The following is a 19,653-nucleotide window of genomic DNA, read 5'->3' on the forward strand; positions in this document are numbered from 1 at the left end:
CTAATTGGTCAATAATTTGATACATCGGTCTTTGCACCACCCTTGTGCAATGGAATTATCATACATTCCTTCCATTCCTGCGGAATCTTCCCTGTTCTGAGACTCATAATAAACAGCCTCGTCAAAGGAATGGCTAGCTCAGCTGAACACCCTTTTAGCACACATGCTGATATTCCATCAGTCCCTATTGCTGAATTCTTATTCAGTTTGTGCAACAGCTCCAATACCTCAGCCTCACACACCAGCTTTTCTTCATCTAGTGAAGAGGTAGCAGTGAGCTCAATGATGCGTTCACCACGTTGATAGCTTTTAACGAAATGGGCACTCATTAACTGGACAACCCACCATTTTTAGTGTCCTGTTAAATCTATCGAATCGACAATACTCAACTTAGAACCGCAGTCATAGCAGGTAGAATCAGAACCCTAATGATGACGTGTTAGAAAACCAATCGGTGAACTTACAATTCTTGGCCTTCGCCTCTTGAAAATACGTAAGCATGGTATACTGGAGCGCCACTTAGTTCAAGTGACTAAACCAAGAACTAAGTTTACACACGTCTTGATTATTGCATGAATTTCAATTCGGATGGATTCTCATGTCTCGAAATTACTTTTCACGGTGAATCCAACTTGCGTTAAGAATTTTATTTGCAGGGGACTTGGAAAAGATCTGCTTTCACTGTTCCCATGAGGGATGGGATTGCTCATTAGATTGGGGGGATTATATCATTTTAAACAGACGTAAGAGAAAGAATAAGCACGCGTTCTGTTTGAAGAAGCAAAATCCAAGTGTAGGAACATTTTTCGTGTCGAACGCCTCGGATTTGGGATTAACGTAATGAACACGAAGCATACGGCGTTCATTTAATGGTCGGCGAAAGAGCTCATCAAAGAAGAAACGTCGTTTACGTTCAACTCGTGCTAATTGTGATTCATTGCAGAAAGAAGGAGGATTTGTAATCTCGGAATGATAAAGCCCCATTGCTGGAGAGGTAATCGTAATGGATTGCGCTGCAGATTAAAAGATCTTCCGTGAATGCATCCAATTTGTTGAGAAGTACAAACAGCGGAGCGTTTCACTTAAACCAATTTGTTTGTTTTTTTTTATTATTCGGATTACATTCGATTCATTTATGTTAGTAGTGTTAAACTGTAAATGTTTACGACTCATGTATTAAACTCTGAGCTTTGTCTATTGCGAGCAGGTCTTCGGTTTGCTGATCCCTCTCCTTGTTACACGCAGGGCAAATGACATCTTTCGAACGCATACCAAACAGTGACCTAGAACTGAGCAATTGGGTGGTGGTGGCTAACAGTACGTGATACCGGAGCCTCAGGATCAGCTAGAAAGCTATCTCACTGTCAACCTGTCAGATTATGCCAGGAGGTAGTCCACTGTTAGCAATAAGTGGAAATGACTGCTAAGGCATTGGCTCAACAGCTATCCCCATACTGGATGATCTCTCTCTCTATTTGGGACACATTTCCCAGAGCTTTTCACTATCACAAACTGCACTTCCTAATCAAAGAAGAAATTCTTCACTATTAACTAAATTATTCGCTATCCACTGAACTATACGAAATACATTGCACAGTATTCCGTGTGCATCCACGAAATCTGACATGTCGAATCCATCCCATCGTTTTTGCCCATAACTCAAAATTTCATTGCAATATTCCGCCGCTTTTAATTTACTGTCTCCATCTCTTTAATTCATTTTGAAATTCGACTTTTTTTCTGTCCCAAATGCTCAAAGAGTAAGGGGTCTTCAGTATGTGCATCTCAGATTGGCTTCTCTATTTTCCACTTCCATTTATCAAGCTAAAAAAATTCCAGGTATTTGCCCTCATTCATGCTTCCGCCTCTTTCACATCCAGATGATAACATAAGGATGAAACTCCCGGGTATCATTCTTTTCCTTCGCAGAAACCGGTGACTGCAAGCCTCCTGTGGTATTTCACCAGAAAGACACCAAAAAATTGAGAATACCAAGTTTTCTGTTCACCATGGTGTTGCTTTAAACTTGTGCTCCAAAATCAACCTTATAACGCCTGTAATTCTCGTTCTTCAGTGCCTATCACACCGCACTGAAGCAAAGCCGTCCCTAAAAAGGAGCTTAAGAACTATCGTTTGTTTGAAACGGATGTTGATGAGCAGGTGATCTCCTCAACTGGAGAATCACGAGTTAATCAGTAACCTCCACTTCTGTGTTCAGTGCTCAATACTCTGAATATAGCGCAGGATTGCTTCTTGAAGAAATGGCACTAAAGTATGTCGATTCAGATTTTACTCTTCAGCAGGTCGCAATGAGATCTGTTTGTAAACTGCAACGACAAGATGAACGAAACGAAATTCCGATAATTAGGGCCCAGCAGGCCCTAATTTTCCAATGACATTTATTATCGTTCTCGCGCACACTAAGAAAAATATTGTCAGACTCCTGAAAAAATATCAGTTGGGATTATAATACTTATTGTTGGCATTAGTAAGCCTACAGTAAACTTGGGCGACTGCAGCGCACTTTGTGTCAATTTTTAAAAGTATCAAGATTTTAAAACAGAATCATGGAAGCAGAGAACAAGAAGCGCTATTTAAATTTGGAAGAGGGAAAAAATGCAAGAATGGATTCTGCGCAGTGGACTTTTTTGTGTGCCATCGTTCGAAGTTTGCCATCACAATTCAAAAATTTTACTGAGAGCGTTCTTTTTTTTGCTATCGATTCCGACGACTCGGCATTTTCCCTCCTGTGAAGCGAAGTTTCTACTCCCAAAATACCGCAAAGACTTCTGCAAAATGGAGATCTCAAGATTAATCCATTGGATCAATTGAGCAAAGTAGCAGAACCACGTGGCCTACTTCATTCTCACGCGAATGCTTGGTCAAGGAATATCGCTCATCAACCTTCGAATACATTTTGAGATCGGCACGCATTTGACCTGATTGGCGCTGTTACGAAATGATTTGTGTAGGCCGTCATTATCCCTTCAACCAACTGGTTTGTATTCAGGTAACCTGTCTGCTGACATCTCGTGGTCTTCCTCCAGTTTCCACATTCAGTTCTTTCATCGTCTTTTTCTAGCCCTACAGCGTATCACCAATAGAACCACTGGCCACATGATCAGACTGGTGGAGCCACAGTTTACAAGGTTTTAATTTGGATCTTCTCATAACAAGCTTGGGGATGAACTGGATCGATGGGTTATTTTAAAGATTACCAAAATTTTTCTTATGAATGTTTTGATTGAATGCTTCGTATTAGACCCACCCTTTTCTTTCAGTATGCGTGTGGGTATATAAAGTACATTTATACAACACCATACTGGACCCAAACCAACAAAATTAAAAAAAAAAAAAAAAAAAACTTTTTTTTGAATATGCGTGTGTCTTCAATGTCTCCATATAAACTGACACATATCTTCAAACATCCAGAATGCAACCAAGAATTTATTCGCCCCGTTAATAGCGAAACACGCCGACGAACGAAGGTCAGAGTTGCTATGGTCACCTCTTCCTGGCGTGTACCGAAGCGCAACTTGGAAATTCGAGAGGCGAAACTAAAGCCTCTCTTTTCAGCGTGCGGAGTGAGTCAGACCCGCCAAAAAGCAACTTCCTTTACATCATCCTAACCGCGAAGGACGACAATTCAGTCGTTGAGTGTCATTTCCGCAAATGACAATATCCAACTGGAGTCACATGAACGTGGGGGTGAATCAGCGTGGAATTATGTTCACCTGTCCTTTAAGAGAAAAACGATACATAAAAAAAAAAAAACATTTCCAGAAGACAGGAGTATCAATTCACTTTCGGGGAAATGTATTACGTCATGTAATGCACTCAGCACGTGTTTATTTTCTGCGCTTCCTACAACAAACATAAATGTGAGAAGTTATTACACTCCATCGCGCTACGAAAAAGTTCGGATTATATTAGAAATTAATAATACACAGAATAACCGATCAGCTAATGTCGATGATAATATTGAATTTCAATCTGTGAAATAAAAATTACGTTTAATGGATGATTCCACTCTAATGTTACAAATAAATATTACTCCAGCTGTAAATCCACTTTTCTGAAGAGATGAGGCACAGGAACCGTCTTACTGCACTATAACGAAATCCCATTTGCCCAACTGTACTTCCAACGGTGTGTTGTTCTGCTTTTCACGCAAGTGGGTAAATGTTATACTGAAACAACAAACAAATCCGACCTAGTTTGTATTGCGCAGTTCTCTTCCATAACCCAAAGAGAATCTTCCCGCAGTAGCCCAACTGATTCGGTATTTTCATAAGAAAGATTCATAAGAGACCCAGTGTTGGACTACTTAAGGTGACCTCTTAAGTCACGAGTTTTTTTTGAAATTGACAATTGAATTACCGGTTACTAATGGAAGAACAGTTCGAAATGCAATCGCACTAGTAAAAGGCAAACTACAAAGCAAATGGTTATATAATATCCATTTGCTCGTGAGTCTTGAGGTCCCATTCTGCAGGAAAACCAACCAAACGTGGGATGTTATTACAATAGGAGAAGTAAAGCACATCGTTCATCATAAAAACAAAATGGTTTGAGGTTGGGTCTAAACTTATTCCGACTTGTGTAAGGGGCTGATTCAATAAACTGTCACACTTACCAATTGATGTTCACGTCTGTTGTCTCCAAGATGCTACGGGCGCGGTCTAAATGCTCGTGTTCCACAGCTGCAAACAATGCTGTAAATAGACACACAGAGATATTCAGTTCTCGTAAAAATTTCCACAACTCTTTTTAAGTATTTTAAAATGCATTCTGTAAAGAACTCGTGTGATTAAGTACACGCAGTTTTAGCAGATAAGAAAATAAGACTTCTAAAAATAGACCCACGCACGCAAACAAATGCGTTTCCGTTTCGGTGTGATTTTGTAACATAACAACAACGGATTGTGTTACAACATCATTCTTCGCAGAATGAGATTCGTAGAAGGAAACGAGGTGCAATTCGATCCCCTTTGTCACACGATATCTGATAAGGGAATTTTTTTTTTTTTTTTTAATTCTTTCGTGTGTTGTATGCAAAAAAAAAACAGAGGTATTTGGTGTCGATGAAAGCTATCAATGTCACAGGAGGCTTGGTACATACGCTCAACTGGGTTTAAGTTTGCTCAGCCAGTGGATAAAAATGAAGTAACTTGCGAAATCAGTCACTTACTTCATGTTAATCCCGTCATGCATTGGAATTGGCACAAATGCGTACAAAAAACTCCACTCCATTGCTACAATGGTGTACGTATTATCTGCATAGTCGCTGCAGATGCATTCGCACTTTGTTCCAGAGGGTCAAAGTGCGATTGACCACTTTTGGTCAACTGGAAGGACCGATATTACGTCACTCTCTTTAGGATTAGGCGAAACCATGTTCAGGTAACATTCGCATATTATGCAGATGGACTCTACGCTCCTTGTAGAAAAGTCCAAATTAAGGATACAACCACACCTCAGAGAAAAACGGTACATGTAAAAATTGTGTATAACATATCTGCACACCTCGCTTTTTAAAGAAAATACTGCTTATGAACATGCTGAATATAAGATTTTGGCAACTTTGCCTTATTTCTGTTTATAAAACTTCAGGCCTTCGTCGTATCGAACGGATGGCCATGGTTCAGACGTCCACCATCTACCGGACTAAAGTATTTTCGGTCTTTTAGGACCTATCTGTCAGTGAGTGTGTGTTCTCGAAACAAGAGACCAGCTAGCTGATCTTTAGTTCAAAGCTTCTCACAACCCAAAACGATACTTCTTTCATTGAAAGTCATTTGGAGAGCCCGATGACCCAGAAAAGACAATCTCAGCAACAGTAGATATTACTCAAGAAATTGCAAATAAATTAGGCAACCTTAAATCATCAATGGTGCTTTTAGAACGTCAACTGCATCGTGATGCTATTATAATTCTGTGGTATCCTCCTCCTTACACACACACACAAAAACCTTCTGCTTTTTTTTTTTTAAAAACTGCTTTTGAGAAGTGTTTAACAGCAGCTACATACAAACAGTTATTTCAGTATCAAAATTAACAGGAAGGGGCAGCTTTTGACTAATTTCAGAAAATGTTGAAATATTATCTTGAGTAGGTAGTGAGGGAAACTTTACATCCAAAAGTAATCTGGTATTTCAATTATGAAAAATAATTGAAACAAGGATAGTGGAATTGATGTCTTTTTTTCCTTTGAAATAATTCATTATTGCATGCTATAATTTCGAATCTTAGCAGAGGCCTTTCGTTCTTTATTTGCGTATATTCCCATCACTGGATCAGATTCATGCAACATCCTTCATTATTATTTTTATTTGAAGATGAATCCAAAAATGGAAAGTCCCAGCCTCTACTTTTCGACGGATCAGAAGATGAGTTGTGCCGCCTCATTTGGGGCCATAAAATCACCAAAGAATAACATTCCGCAACAAATCTATATTTAAAAGTGACATTTAAAAAAAAAATTAAAGTATTTGGCACTGCTCTAATAACACATTCTTCATTATCAACGGCATGTTCGGCTACCAAAACTGTGAAAATCACACAAAAGTCAAAAATATTTTTTTATAATTACCACGAAACAAACTCAATATCAGAGAACCAAATGACGCCATTTTTTAACGGTCTAACTACAAAGAATTCGAGTAATTATTAATATCCAATTTGTACTGTCAAAAAAAAAAAAAAATTAACCAATTCAGGCGACTATCCTGCCTTTATCCTATTTTTATTAATAAGATGACCTAAAATACTAATTCAACAATTGCCGGTTTGCAATTCCTTTATTTCTACGAGTTCGATATGACGAAAGCAAATGACGTTTAAAAACATAATAAACCGATTTTATCTGTTGGCATTTAGCTCCTGATATCACAAGTCACACATTTAGGTATTGAAAGCACTCTGCGTTAGTTGCAGATTAAAAAGCTGCGTTATCGCTACCTGGTCGTCCTGTATAATGCAGAGACAGTAAATCTGTGAACAGAAACAAATGCACGTGTTTGTTTCCGAGCATTCTCAAAGAGAATTTAATGTACTTAACGGAACATAAACGTGAATAAAAATACAATATCAGTCAGAAATCTGAATTTATTTTATTTCAGCTATTCCGTGTATAATGCTAATTATTTTAAAAGTACAATACCACGAAGGTTCAGAAAGATAGTTACACCGTAGAAATCACAATGCCGACAACACGTAAACTAAGTCCGTGTGGTGTGTAGATGGTAGCAGTGGCACGGTTTGCTGCATTCACGACTATGATAGGTATAACGTTTAGTTAAAGTGAGAAAGTGGTCTAAAACATGTTTAGAAAATTAGGAAAAGATAGATCGTAGATCAAGCCTAAAATAAAAATCACTAAAATAATAGATTTCTAAAATTTTATGTCAAAAGATTTTAGAAATCTTTTGAAATAAAGTTAGTAAACCGATTACCGTTTGAACTGAAAATACAGAAGGTTTTTGACCAGTGAATTTATAAGAAAAAAAAAAGAGATGAGTTGATTGTTTAGTAGCAAACTCTTACCTTCCAGATCGATGTTGATTTTGTTCAACTTCTCCAGTCTCTTCCGTTCTGCTTTGTTCAAAGGGACCCCTTCCAGTAACATCTCCACACTGCTTTGTCTGTAACCTGAAAGGGTAAATTACAATTCAAAAGAACGCATCACACACACGTGAGGGTTTTCTGAGGTGGGGGGGGTAGCGATTTCAAACATTGTACATTAATTAAAGGAAATAGTGTGCAATGATTGAGCTGTAATTGCCCTGCACCGTTCGGCTCAGTACAAACCATCCCCCTTCTGTTGGATTCAAAAATATCCAACAGTTTAAAATTAACATAAATAACAAGACATTTCGACCTGGCAATTCAACCTTCATCAGTCGTTTTCATAGCATTTGACGACTCAGCAAGAAGGAAGGTCTTAATTGACGTCATTTAGTTCTATAAATATTTAGAAAAAACATTCTGCAGGTTAAATACGAGTCCATTCTGCAGCTGATGTTTGTTTAGATTAGAATTAAGATAACCGAGGCCTTGCTTCGATGTCGTTGGGTATGTTTTACGGTGTAAACAGATAAATAAATGGGCGAACGAACTAAAAACTGTAGTGAAACGTTTACCCAGTTATCAACATCACACGAGATCTGTAACATGCCTCGTTTAGTAACAAAGTTTTACCATTCAATATACTTCTGGATGACGACTGGAATTTGACTAAATTGGGATTAACACAGTAGTCAAAGCGATTAATCTGAATATATCGATTGAAAAATAACAACACAGTTTTCAGGTTTCCATGACTCCCGCCGAGTATTATTATTATTTTTTTAATAAGTATAATACAAATAAAAAATAAAGAAATAAATGAAAATGTAAGTTTTAGTTGGTTGTCTCAAACTATAATTAGAAATGAGCACGAGAAAAATTCTATGAGTACTAAACGCCGATTTTTTAAATAAGAAAATATTCCGACAGTTCCTTACTTATGATATTTCTTCCTTTAATGGATACTGTAGGGGACGGAGGGATGTCCATCCTCTTATGAGCCTCGAGTCTGGCTGGAACACTTGGCGATGGCGATATTGTCTTGGCATCCATGGGAACCATGAGATTGTCGGTAAAAGGATCGGAACGGGGTTGCGAATAAGGGGAATCCGCCGTGAGATATAAACAGTTGGTGGATGCCCTGGACTCTTGGATGTCTTCTTTCAAGTGGTGGCTGCTGCAGGACACGTCTAGCAGACTGTCCATGCTGCCAGATTTCCTGAGACTTGTGATCTCACTGGAAGAGAATTAACAATGGGTGAAAATTAAATTAAGGGGATAATAAATCCCTCATTATTTTGGGTGAAAATATTAAATTAAAATGTACTCTATACTTAAGTTCATTAACAGGATGGTTAGTATTGTCTGTCCGCGATATTTTATTAATATTTTTTTTCCTTGTATGAATCTGATTTATAGGGTACGGCACTCATGAAATAGAAATGACAAGCAATTCGGAGGGTTGGTCAGTTGCGTGGATCCCTTTTCAATCATATTTAGCCACGTATATTCTCCCTGGAAGAAACAGCTTTAAAGCCTATATGAATGACAAAGTCAAACCAGCGTTTCGAGAGACACTGAAATATTTATCAGAATTATCATACAGGACGGACGTGCCGGTATATAAAGGTACATAAAGATCTACCTTATACGATAAAAATAAGTCAGCCGCCAATATTTCAATTAAGGGTCGTAGCCATGGGCGTCCGCAGAAAATATTCCAGGCGGGGGCAAAGCTTGGAGACAAATAATTACATCAATAATTTTTAACTTAATTTTTTTTTTACAAGTAGATTATAGAATACAGTATTGCATCACTACAAAAACACATACATAATGTATATAAATTTACCATTTAAAGGAAACAAGAATTAATATATATTATATAGATAATAATTTACGATTATCATTTGTGGAATTTTTTACTCGATCCCACGGGGGGTAGTGCCCCCCTCTCTGCGGACGCCCATGGTGGTAGCGTCTAACTAAAACCTACTTAAACGAACAAATACAGCGCAGATTAGCACGGAAAGCTCTGTCATGTGACCTGTAATATATGTTCCCACTTGCATAATAAGTAGTACGTAATAACCCAAAAAAATATTTAATATTGCGTAGAGAAATAATGATATCAACTACACTCTTACTGTGCTAATTATGGAGACGTTTATGTATGTATACGTACATGACAGGTACAGGACCGGAATGTCTATGCAAGCTTCGCTCTGCACACTTGCTCTCTTTCGATGTGAGGAGTCGGGCCAACTTTGCCAGACCGACTCGAGTTGACTGACCCGAGTAGTCACTCCTAGAAATGCACCAAAGAAAAGAATTACTGGATTAGAATAATAAAACAGGTTGCCTAATTATATACATTTAACAGATGAGACATTTCTGGTCTCAATGAAACAAGCCTTAAAACGCATCTACACATAAACAAATATTACGCTAATTAATACGAGATGTTGGCACAATTTGAAATCTTCAGAAGCAGCGAAAAATGATCACACGATCATAAAAAAATGATGCTTCGTTATGGTGACGTCATTCATTATTGCAACAATCGAACCATTTTGTTTATTGTCGTTTGTAAGCATTTCAATTGGTAGCTTAGCAAATATTTTCCCGCTAAAATGGTTGGCTTGTTTTATACAGAAGTTGAAATAGCTGAACCAATTTTTACCGACGATACCAGATTTGAATAATCTTATTTTAATCCATGACATCATTTGAAAGCTTTTAAACATTTATCTACGCCATAAATTACCTGTTTCTCGGACGAGGAGTTAGTGGAGCTTGTTCAAAGGCTGGATTATAGGTTCCCAGTGTTTTAAAGGACTCACCAGGAGATGAAATATGATACGAAACAGATCAAGATTATGATTAACTGTTCAACCATAATAATCCATCTGATTCATTGGGGAAGTTCCATTTGGTTCTTATATTAAGATCACCCTCTTCCTCTTCCTTAGTGAATAGCAGAGTTCAATCAATGAAATGCAGGAAGGAATTTTTCGCTCCATAAATAAAATAAAAAGTATTGCACTGAATAAGCTGCTTTGAACACCTTTAAGGGCAAGTTTTTTCTTACTAGAGGAACAAAAAATCCAAACAAATTTTCTAATTATCTTCTCGATTTGTGCGTGTAAGCAGTCGCATTCTCAGTTAATGTGGAATGGTCCGGCTTTCTCACGATGCTTGAACAGAACAAGATTGTTCGCTTACGAAGAAAATGCGTGAATAGATTTACCGATTCAGAGTTTCCACATCATTCCCCCCCCCCCCCCCCGAGTGTAAAAAATATTTTGAAGTATGGACGCCAATTCAACAGCTGGGCTACGTATGACTCGCATATTTCATTTTTGACTACGTCATTTTATACCTGTATTAACGATGAAACTATTTCTTATACAGAGACAAATGTAACAATCACAGTAAAATATTTCTGTCCAATAATAACAAAAATACGCATCTTATCTTAAAATTTCCAAAAAATATATATATTGCAAAAGCTAAAGATTGTGAGGAAAGCTGTGACCTGCACTGACACGATAACAGATATCAAATAGCTGTAAAACCACAACCGTAATATCATACAAATCAGCTGAAGTATTGTATCGAACTTGGGATATATTTCTTCCACAGGGGCCAACTGCCCACCTTAAATGAACTTACTTTCTAGATTCCTTTCCACTGGACAGTTGGGAGGACGCGGACCCTGTAGAGGACAGACTGTGTCTAGGGGACGCACTTGGGGACTTGCACAGCATCGAGGATTCTTCATCTTCTGTAACCAAATGCCACCCTTAAAATGAAAAAAAAAAAAAAAACAAGTTAATAAGAGTTATATTACAGCAAAGTATTGAAATATGAAAGAAATCGGTAAATTAATTTTTTTCTTCACTTTAGCTAAATATTGTTTAATTTAATATATTATATAACAAAAAGACTGACAAGAACGTAAGGGGGAAAAAAGGGGGGTGCTCATTTCACTCGCGAGCCATAGATTATCTCTGGGTCACGGCCAAATAAAGGAACAGACATTCCCAAGGGGAGGGGGGGGGCCACTGTCAGAGGAGATCCGGTTATGAATTTGTTGAAGCGGTTTTCATACTCACTCAATATTAAATTCAGATGACGGACGAACGCGAACTTGTTCATGATAAGTTCCCACCGATGTTGGTGTTTTCAAACACGATGCTGAAACGTAGCATTTGAAAGATAGGAACAAAGAATTCACGAAGGTCATTTGACGTAGTTTCAACCGCGGTCTCACTGGTTGACCTTGACAAATGACCTTTGTACGTCAGAAGCCAACCCCGCTTCTACTGCCGCGGAAGGTTTGTGAATGAACCGACGTTTGGCGAATAACTCTGGACTGCGGATATTTAAATATTAGATGGGCTTCGTTTGATCACACCAACGAAATTGGTGTGCCTTCTATGGAGACAAAAATAAGAGGGCTTAGGCTCAGAAATTAACAGGTTTCTGAGCATCATTAACAATGTGAAAGTTTGCCAACTTTCATATTGTTAATAATGTCGCAACGATGAGAGTAATTTCATTGTTTAGAGAATAAATGAATAATCATTTTACACGGACTGCAACAATCATAGTTTTCAGTTACTGTTGGAGCTTATAAAAAAAAGGCCAAGCACGTCTGCTCCAGCGGGGTTTCTGTGTATCCCCTCGCCCTTGTCTTCTATAAATTGCTTCGTACGTGCTAAAATTAACGAGAAACTAAGGCGTCTTGTTTCTGATGGAAGCAAACACCTGGCTAATCCTTTAATCGTGTGGGATTAGTGGGATTTTATGGCGCATTACGGAGAAGTCAAATTAGTTTGGGTTTGGCACATTTAATCCGCGTGTAACGAGAAAGTGCAAAGTTTGAGATTAACACGAAAAGTAAAGTGTGTTCTTATTCGTTCGCTAAGCAACCAATTAGCTAATTGGAATTAGCAGAACGTTTCTTATTAAGTTCGCTTAAAGCAAGAAATATTCGACTTTGAACGAAATTGTGTTAGCGCTCGCGAACGACACTAATCTCCATCTAACACTAGAAGGAGATTCATTTGTGTCCACTTTGTTGCTAATTAGTTCGTTGCAACTGACTTAGAGAAATAAAAATAAATCAATCCATTGTTAGGCACGCGTGATCAACAATAAAGAGAAATGCGTGCGAATGTTCATGTTTATATTAACGTGCTGATCTAATTCAAATGATTTTTTAAAACAATTTAATTATTCACTGCTCATTGTTGAAGAGTGCGAGATTTTTTTTTCTTGCTCGGCTTAAACTTATGATAGTTTAAACCGGATTATTTTAAATTGAAATCGATGTTTATTAAAATACTTGTAGAGGTCAGCACCATCTGCGTACAAGGAAATATGGCGGGGATAACCAAGGTTAAAATTCCAAACTTTTAAAAATAAAAAAATCCGTCCTCTAACTTCGGATTTTATTATTTTTTTTTGTGTATGCACCATTGAATTGTTATGTTCCAATGTAATTACAACAAACGAAGGAAGAAATAATAAGCAATCATCCTAAACATTTTTACTTCACAAAAGACTCCGAAATGTCAGCTACCTGCGCTTTTATTTCGGAAACAAAGTCTTTCAGAAGAAAGGCGACAGGTGGCGCATAACCAGTTGGAGTGAGAGAGAGTGCGCACACCGCTTAGCCTCCGATGTATTCGTTCGCGTTGGCAAAACACTCCTTGCTGTTCGAAGGTCATCGTACTAAAGTGTGTTGCACTAGTTTGTGGAGTGCTAAACGCAGCGACCTTCCCACAAACAAAGCGTTTGTTTTTACGTTGCCGAACAAGGGCCAGCCTTCCTTCCGAATGCTGAACAATAGCGTCTGCTTCTTTTTTCTTTTCTTTCGAATGCTGCTTGCAAATATTCGCTGACGTCATAAAATGCACGTGCTGTCGTTCGTCTCGTAATGGAATCGAGGCGTGAATGCAAGTGGACGATTGAGGTGGACTGATTACCAAAATTCTTAATTCTTCCCCACAAATTGAAAGCGTTTCTACTACGTAAAAGGTACACACTGCAAGGACGAAATAGCGCATGCGCAAACTCAAAACTACCATGTTTGCCAACGTTCATATTGTTAATGATGATCGCAACAATCAGTAATTTAATTGTTTAGAAAATAAATGAATAATTGATTTACACGGACTGTAACAATCATATTTTTCAGTTACTGTTGTAGCTTTGGAAGCTAAAAAAAAAAAAAAATGGACGAAGCACGTCTACTCCACCTGGTAGCAATACTGATCAAAGCTGGATAATAAATTTGGCATTTTTACATGAGTGACGTATGATGCTAATTCTTCTTTATGTACGCACGAGGCAGATTGGTTGTAGTATGGTTAATAAACATTGGTGTAAAGTTTACTCCCGGAAGTGAAATTATATTCATAAATAAAGGGGAGGAAATGTCTTAACTAATTTAATGTTGGAGCTTGAAACGTTAAAGTATCCGCTATCTGCTGGAACTGGATAATGTGGCAATCAGGTACAAGAGGGATCTGCAGGTGATAATTTCAATGATGTGCTAAGGGAACCGGTAAATTGGTATCTAATTAGGGTCCGAGTAACCCAATTGGAAGTCTGAGTTTCTATTAAGATTCGGATTAATAGGAAGCAGAGGAATGTAATTAACAGAATTGAAGTGGGCTTCGCCGATGCTCCTCCAAATGGACTCGAAACAGTGTTTGAGGAGAGCGAAATGGGAATAACCCTAACGGATGCGATTTCGGTGTTGCATTCCACGGATGAAGGGATCGACGATGCGTGTCGACAGAGGAGCGTTTGGTTAAGAGTTTCGGGGATGGCTTTTGTAAACTGGAGCATCAACGCCTACACAATCGCTCGGTGTATTTCTACCTCACGTGAAACTGGCAGATCGTGTCCTTTCTGCTCTCTCTAAGAGCACATCGCAGCCAAAGATTTTGAAGTAGGCCAAATGTCACCGAGTCGACGATAGTCGTGTTCGTTCGCTGCTGAGAGACACCGCGATGATCCACTTTACCCAGACCAGGTGTTCCCACGTGACCTATTTTTAAACTCCTGGGATGTGCAGTTGGGAATTTTTCTCTCCCCTCCTCGCTATTATTTCTGGACCCCTCTTCATCCCTATTTGGGTTAACCTGACTTGTAGTCCTGGTTTGCGTTTCCCTTTTTTATCTGCACCTTCAATTCCTGATTTGCGAACCTGTTTCTCTTTTACTTTGAGTCGCTGCTTGTCTCCTGTTAACCTGCTTTCTCTCCTGCAGGAAGAACCTCAAAGGTTCCAAAAAAAGGTTCCACTTCTTGACAAACAGGTACATCTTAATATCAAGTTCCACTCGCAAATGTTCCCCTTCGGATTCGATTTCTTGTCTGCAGTTTTACCTTCTTCGTCTGTTCGATGAAGAAGGTAAAAATCTGCTGAATTACCAGTCTGTTGAACGGAAATAGATCACTAAAGAATAACTTCTTCTTCTTCTCAATGCAATTTCATGTTCATTATAAAGAAATTAATTAAAAGAACTTCAGTGATATGTCTAAGAACAAATTAAAACCATCGCTATCGTTTTTTATTCAAAAAATTATGTACGATTGACTAATTTTATTTATTATTTGAGCTCACAACTAGTTTCATCTTCTTAGAAGACATCATTGGGTGCATAACGTGAAAAGAGAAACATAAAAAAAATATAAATTACAAGAGGTAGTCATAAATTAACTTTCAAACGTATTGCTGACATTTGAAGCTTTTCTGGATGCCATAGTATTGTTGGGCGCGTTCACGCAGGCATGAGCTCGAGTACGCCAGATTTGGATAACTGAAAAGTGATAATCAGATAGGTTATATATCTGTACTTCACCTGCTATACGTGATGTCACCTGACCAAAACATTGCAGTTAACTAAAAGACGATGAACTCCTGGATACATCAAGTGTAAGGAACGGAGTTTGGAAAGAGGAGTAAAAGAGGGCTTGGATTTTAAATTTCTTGAGAATTTTGGCTATTTCTATTTTCTTGTTATGTACCTGACGAAGTCTTGTAAGAAGACGAACCAGTCGTGCATTCAAATAATAAATATATTTTTTCTATTTTGTTATCCTAAGAAATCCTTATCTACATATGTTCATCTCCAAATTTCATTTAAGCACTCATACAAGTAATACTGTCCACGCTTCCATTACTGTGATAAAGAAATATAATTCTTCTGCAGCCCCCGACCTTCCCAACCATCCATATTGTAGCAGCAATGAGATTTCTTTATCTTAACTTTTGCATGCTTTTTAACTTTAAATTAGTGAAGAAGCATCGCAGGATTTTTAAGTAGTATTTTCGAGAACTGGGCTAGGGAAAATGGATGTCAATTTAATGTGGCAAAGTGTAAGGTTATGCAGTTTGGGGTGAAAAGAATAGCAGCAGTATATCGCATTGGTGGAACCGTACTCCAGGAGATTGATGAGGCCAGGGATTTGGGAGGGTTGGTGAATAGGGAGTTGAAGTTTAGGGGGCACATTGCAAAAGTGGCTAAATCAGCTCATCAAATTACTTGGCTTCTGAAAAATACTTTAACATGCAGAGACAAACAAGTTGTTGTTCCTCTGAATCGAGCCTTGATAAGACCCCATATCTTCGTCCTTTCTATACGATATCGCATTTCTTTTGTATAAACAGATGTGAATTTGGACTGACAAATGAGCTCACTTGATGGATGACCCCTTTCAAGGTTGTCATTCATAACTGCCGGAAGCTGTTTACATGAATCAGGGAGGGGGATATTTTCTGGAGAGTCCTTGTTGCTTCTGGACTTTCGCTAAAAGTGTAGTCCTTTATTCGCGAGATTGTAATTTGCACTTTCAATACGATATTCTATTGAATCACGTGTCTACCGCATTGCTTATACTGACACCTTTCGACTTAATGCTTTCCTGATCATGGACTATCGATTTCCATGGTCGGCATCACTTGTACGTGAACTATACACTTGCTCTTGACCTTCAAGGAAGGTCCGTGCCATATCGTTCTTTGTGACTCAATACGTCCCTAAAGGGAGACAGTTGCAACAACAAACACCGCTCCCGTAATGGGTGGTTCGTTGTTGAGAAGATTTTTCAACAAAACAAGTTAGGTTTGTATGTTATATGCAGGGCCGGTTTTATCATTAGGCGAACCTAGGCAATCGCCCTAGGGGCGTTAAGATTTCGAGATGCCAGATTTTGCTACATAGTTCGGGGAAAAGTTACAACCCCAATAAAATTAGTAAACTCTTGATTATTAAAAAACTGAAATAATTCAAGCCGTCCTGGTGCTCACTGATGATCCTACGTTATTTTCGCCTTTCTCTATTTCTTCCACTCCCCTGCACTTGGTATACTTAACCTCAAGTGCAGAGATTTGTCCTCCTTCTGGCATCTGTCCCAAGATTAGCGGGGAAGTTCCAGGGTATCCCTCAACCTAACAATCAGTGGTCGCGACTAACCGACTGTTCTCACTTGTTATCGTCATTCCCTATAGACTCAATTCTGTTTATTTTTAGATTAAGCCCTGTTTTTGCAAGCTCTCTGAGGGCTGAGAAGTTGGGGATTACGTCATTCATTTTCTCACAGAATCGTCTTGTTAATTGAGTTCAGTTTATTCTAAATCAGTAGAAGAATGCCGACCCACTGGTCTAGCAATAATATCTATAGAGCATGAAATTGCATCTACAATCAATATAGAGGAATTAATTCAAAACTTTGCCCAAGCTAAAGCCCGAAAGATTATTTTTTTAATAATTTTTGTATTTAAAATGTAATAATTTTCTTGCTATACAGATATTAGGAGTAATCATATATGGATACAAAAGTATTCGTTTGATTAATAAATTTTTTTAATATTCATAATGATATTATTTTTATAAATATCCACATGTGTAGGTGTGCTTGCTTGTGTGAGTATGACAAAATATATAGAGAGAGAGACAATGTATAGGAGCGCCTCAATTTTCTTTGCCTAGGGGCATCAGATACTCTCGGACCGGCCCTAGTTATATGAGATGACAAACGCAACAGAAATCGACTGCGATCTTTATATGATTTTTTTGGTGGCTGTCAAGCTATCAAAAAACTATCACCAAAATGTTTGTATTATTACTTAGCAGTGTAACATTTTATTAAGCAATTCCCACTCTAAGAGTGAGTTGAAGGGTCCTTCTTCGGTTGAAAAGACAGTTCCATTCCTGTCTTCACACGACGGTGGACTCAACTCAGTGAATTGGCCATTCTCATACAAAAGTAACAAAGTTTGTCAATCTCCTCCCAAAATAAGAAAACAAGGCGATGCAAATTTATGAATTTGCATAGCCAAAGTGAAGCTCTTTATTTTAGTAAATACTTTTACACACCGACCGACAGTTCGCTTACGAAAAAATGCACCTCTTCGTACTGAGAGTTTTTGCTCTCCTAAGGTTTCTGCCTGGTCTCTGACGAAAGCCAACCAGTTTGAAACAGCTGTCAGGCTAATGAAATCTTTTCAAAATGGACCAATAGGAGGCGAAAATATGGGCTCTTGGGAAGCGATCATCTCTCCTATAAGGTCCGGCTAGGGCAACTCGTAAATATCGGCGAATGTATTCCCGTAAGCTCTCTGGTCAAATTTCGTACGAAACTTTTATAGTTTCTACATTCGGCTTTAGGAATACTGCTGATTTAATATCCACTTAATTTTTAAAAACGAGGCCAGTTTGTTTTCCGAGAGCACGCGCATTTAACGAATATAATTTACTATTTTTAACTCAGCAACTCGGACTGTAGAGATCACGCGAATTCAAAGAACTGTAGGATTTAAGATCACGAGTCGGCAGTCAATCCCCGATGCCTTCCAAATCACTGTCGATAGTTACGAATGAGACCGGCTGCCCACTGATTTCTAAAAGTTCTGACTTAAAGAGTTTCGGTATTCCCTTTTAAAATTTAAATGACTTTAAAGGATTTTTTTTTTTTTTTTGAAATATTGGGTTCACAATTATGTTGAATTAAAGCCTTTAAAGAAGTAGGTACTATTTTCTTCTGCGAAGGAAGACAATTCTTGAATATGTGTACTTTTTGTGCAAAAAGTGGGGTCAAATTTTTCTTCGCTCTCACTTCATTTCCTAAATTAGTTTTAAAAAATAAAGATGTTACTTCAAACCTCAGTTAAAAACATGGTCGTATTCATTTTTAGCACCCGCAAAATAGACTGCCCTTCGCTAGAATTCAGTTTACAGATCGTAAACTCAATTCTAACCTCTTCCCAGCAATTCGTATGTGATACGCGACTGCCAACGTCGTAGGTTTCATTATGATGAGCTACAACAGGAATGAGTAGAAGTAGTTACAATAAACAGCATAAAAAATCCATGCATAACTAATCCAACGTACTGCATTTATCTCAGGAATATTTCAGTGAAGGCTGATTTCATAGTCGCAAGAGTGTCTGACAAGAATAATATATGGAAATAGCCAGTCGACTACCAGGCAACTTTTTTTTTTTTTTTTCCCCAATATAAGAATAACATCCTCATGTGACAAAAAGCTCACGACTGCGTGATTTCAATACCAGTTCGCACATATCGTATAAATTTAACGACTCCGTGATTACCTTTTGAAGGTCATCTAAAACATAATAAAAACACATCGAAGGGTCATCGGCATTATTATTTCACGGCATAATACGACATCTTTTGGCTATGGAAAGATCATCTTTCGAACAATTTCTTTTTCTTAAGGAAATAGTTTTCTAAGAAATTTGGAAGTCCGTAAGATTTTTAAAGGGAAATACAAAAGGCAACTATAAACTTACCATGCCGCGTTCTTCCATGTCTGGTTCGAAAGCCCGGAGACCAGTTCAACTCGACTTTGGAGACGCGGGGGAATGACTGCGCCGCGTGAAGTAAGTGGCCCACCATTGTTTGAACAGAAGTGGAGGAAAGCGGTCGGCACACACGCTCTTGTAACTGGTTCTTGCGGACGAGCATCCAGTTTTTGAACAGCGGTGCACGCCGGGCAGCAGAAACATCGGAAGGTTGAACGGCATCGTTTCTCAGAGCGTGGGAA

The 19,653-nt window shown here is 38.3% G+C and overlaps 1 protein-coding gene across 1 annotated transcript in view; it reads right to left on the bottom strand.

Moving 5' to 3' along the window:
- The window catches only part of LOC150096506 (ankyrin repeat and fibronectin type-III domain-containing protein 1-like), a 147,801-nt gene that overhangs the window by 24,285 nt on the left and 103,863 nt on the right, over positions 1-19,653 (bottom strand). Inside the window, exons 4-8 of the mRNA XM_090408763.1 lie at positions 11,242-11,371; positions 9,752-9,874; positions 8,505-8,803; positions 7,546-7,650; positions 4,637-4,715 (exon numbers count right to left, since the gene is read on the bottom strand). Of these exons, the coding sequence (XP_090264889.1) occupies positions 4,637-4,715; positions 7,546-7,650; positions 8,505-8,803; positions 9,752-9,874; positions 11,242-11,371 (736 nt within the window). The remainder of the gene's footprint in view (positions 1-4,636; positions 4,716-7,545; positions 7,651-8,504; positions 8,804-9,751; positions 9,875-11,241; positions 11,372-19,653) is intronic.

This window comes from Typopeltis vanoorti, chromosome 18 (assembly GCF_054136105.1).
Source record: "Typopeltis vanoorti isolate ZY-2024b chromosome 18, IOZ_Tvanoo_1.0, whole genome shotgun sequence".
In the NCBI taxonomy this organism is placed as follows: Eukaryota; Metazoa; Arthropoda; class Arachnida; order Uropygi; family Thelyphonidae; genus Typopeltis; species Typopeltis vanoorti.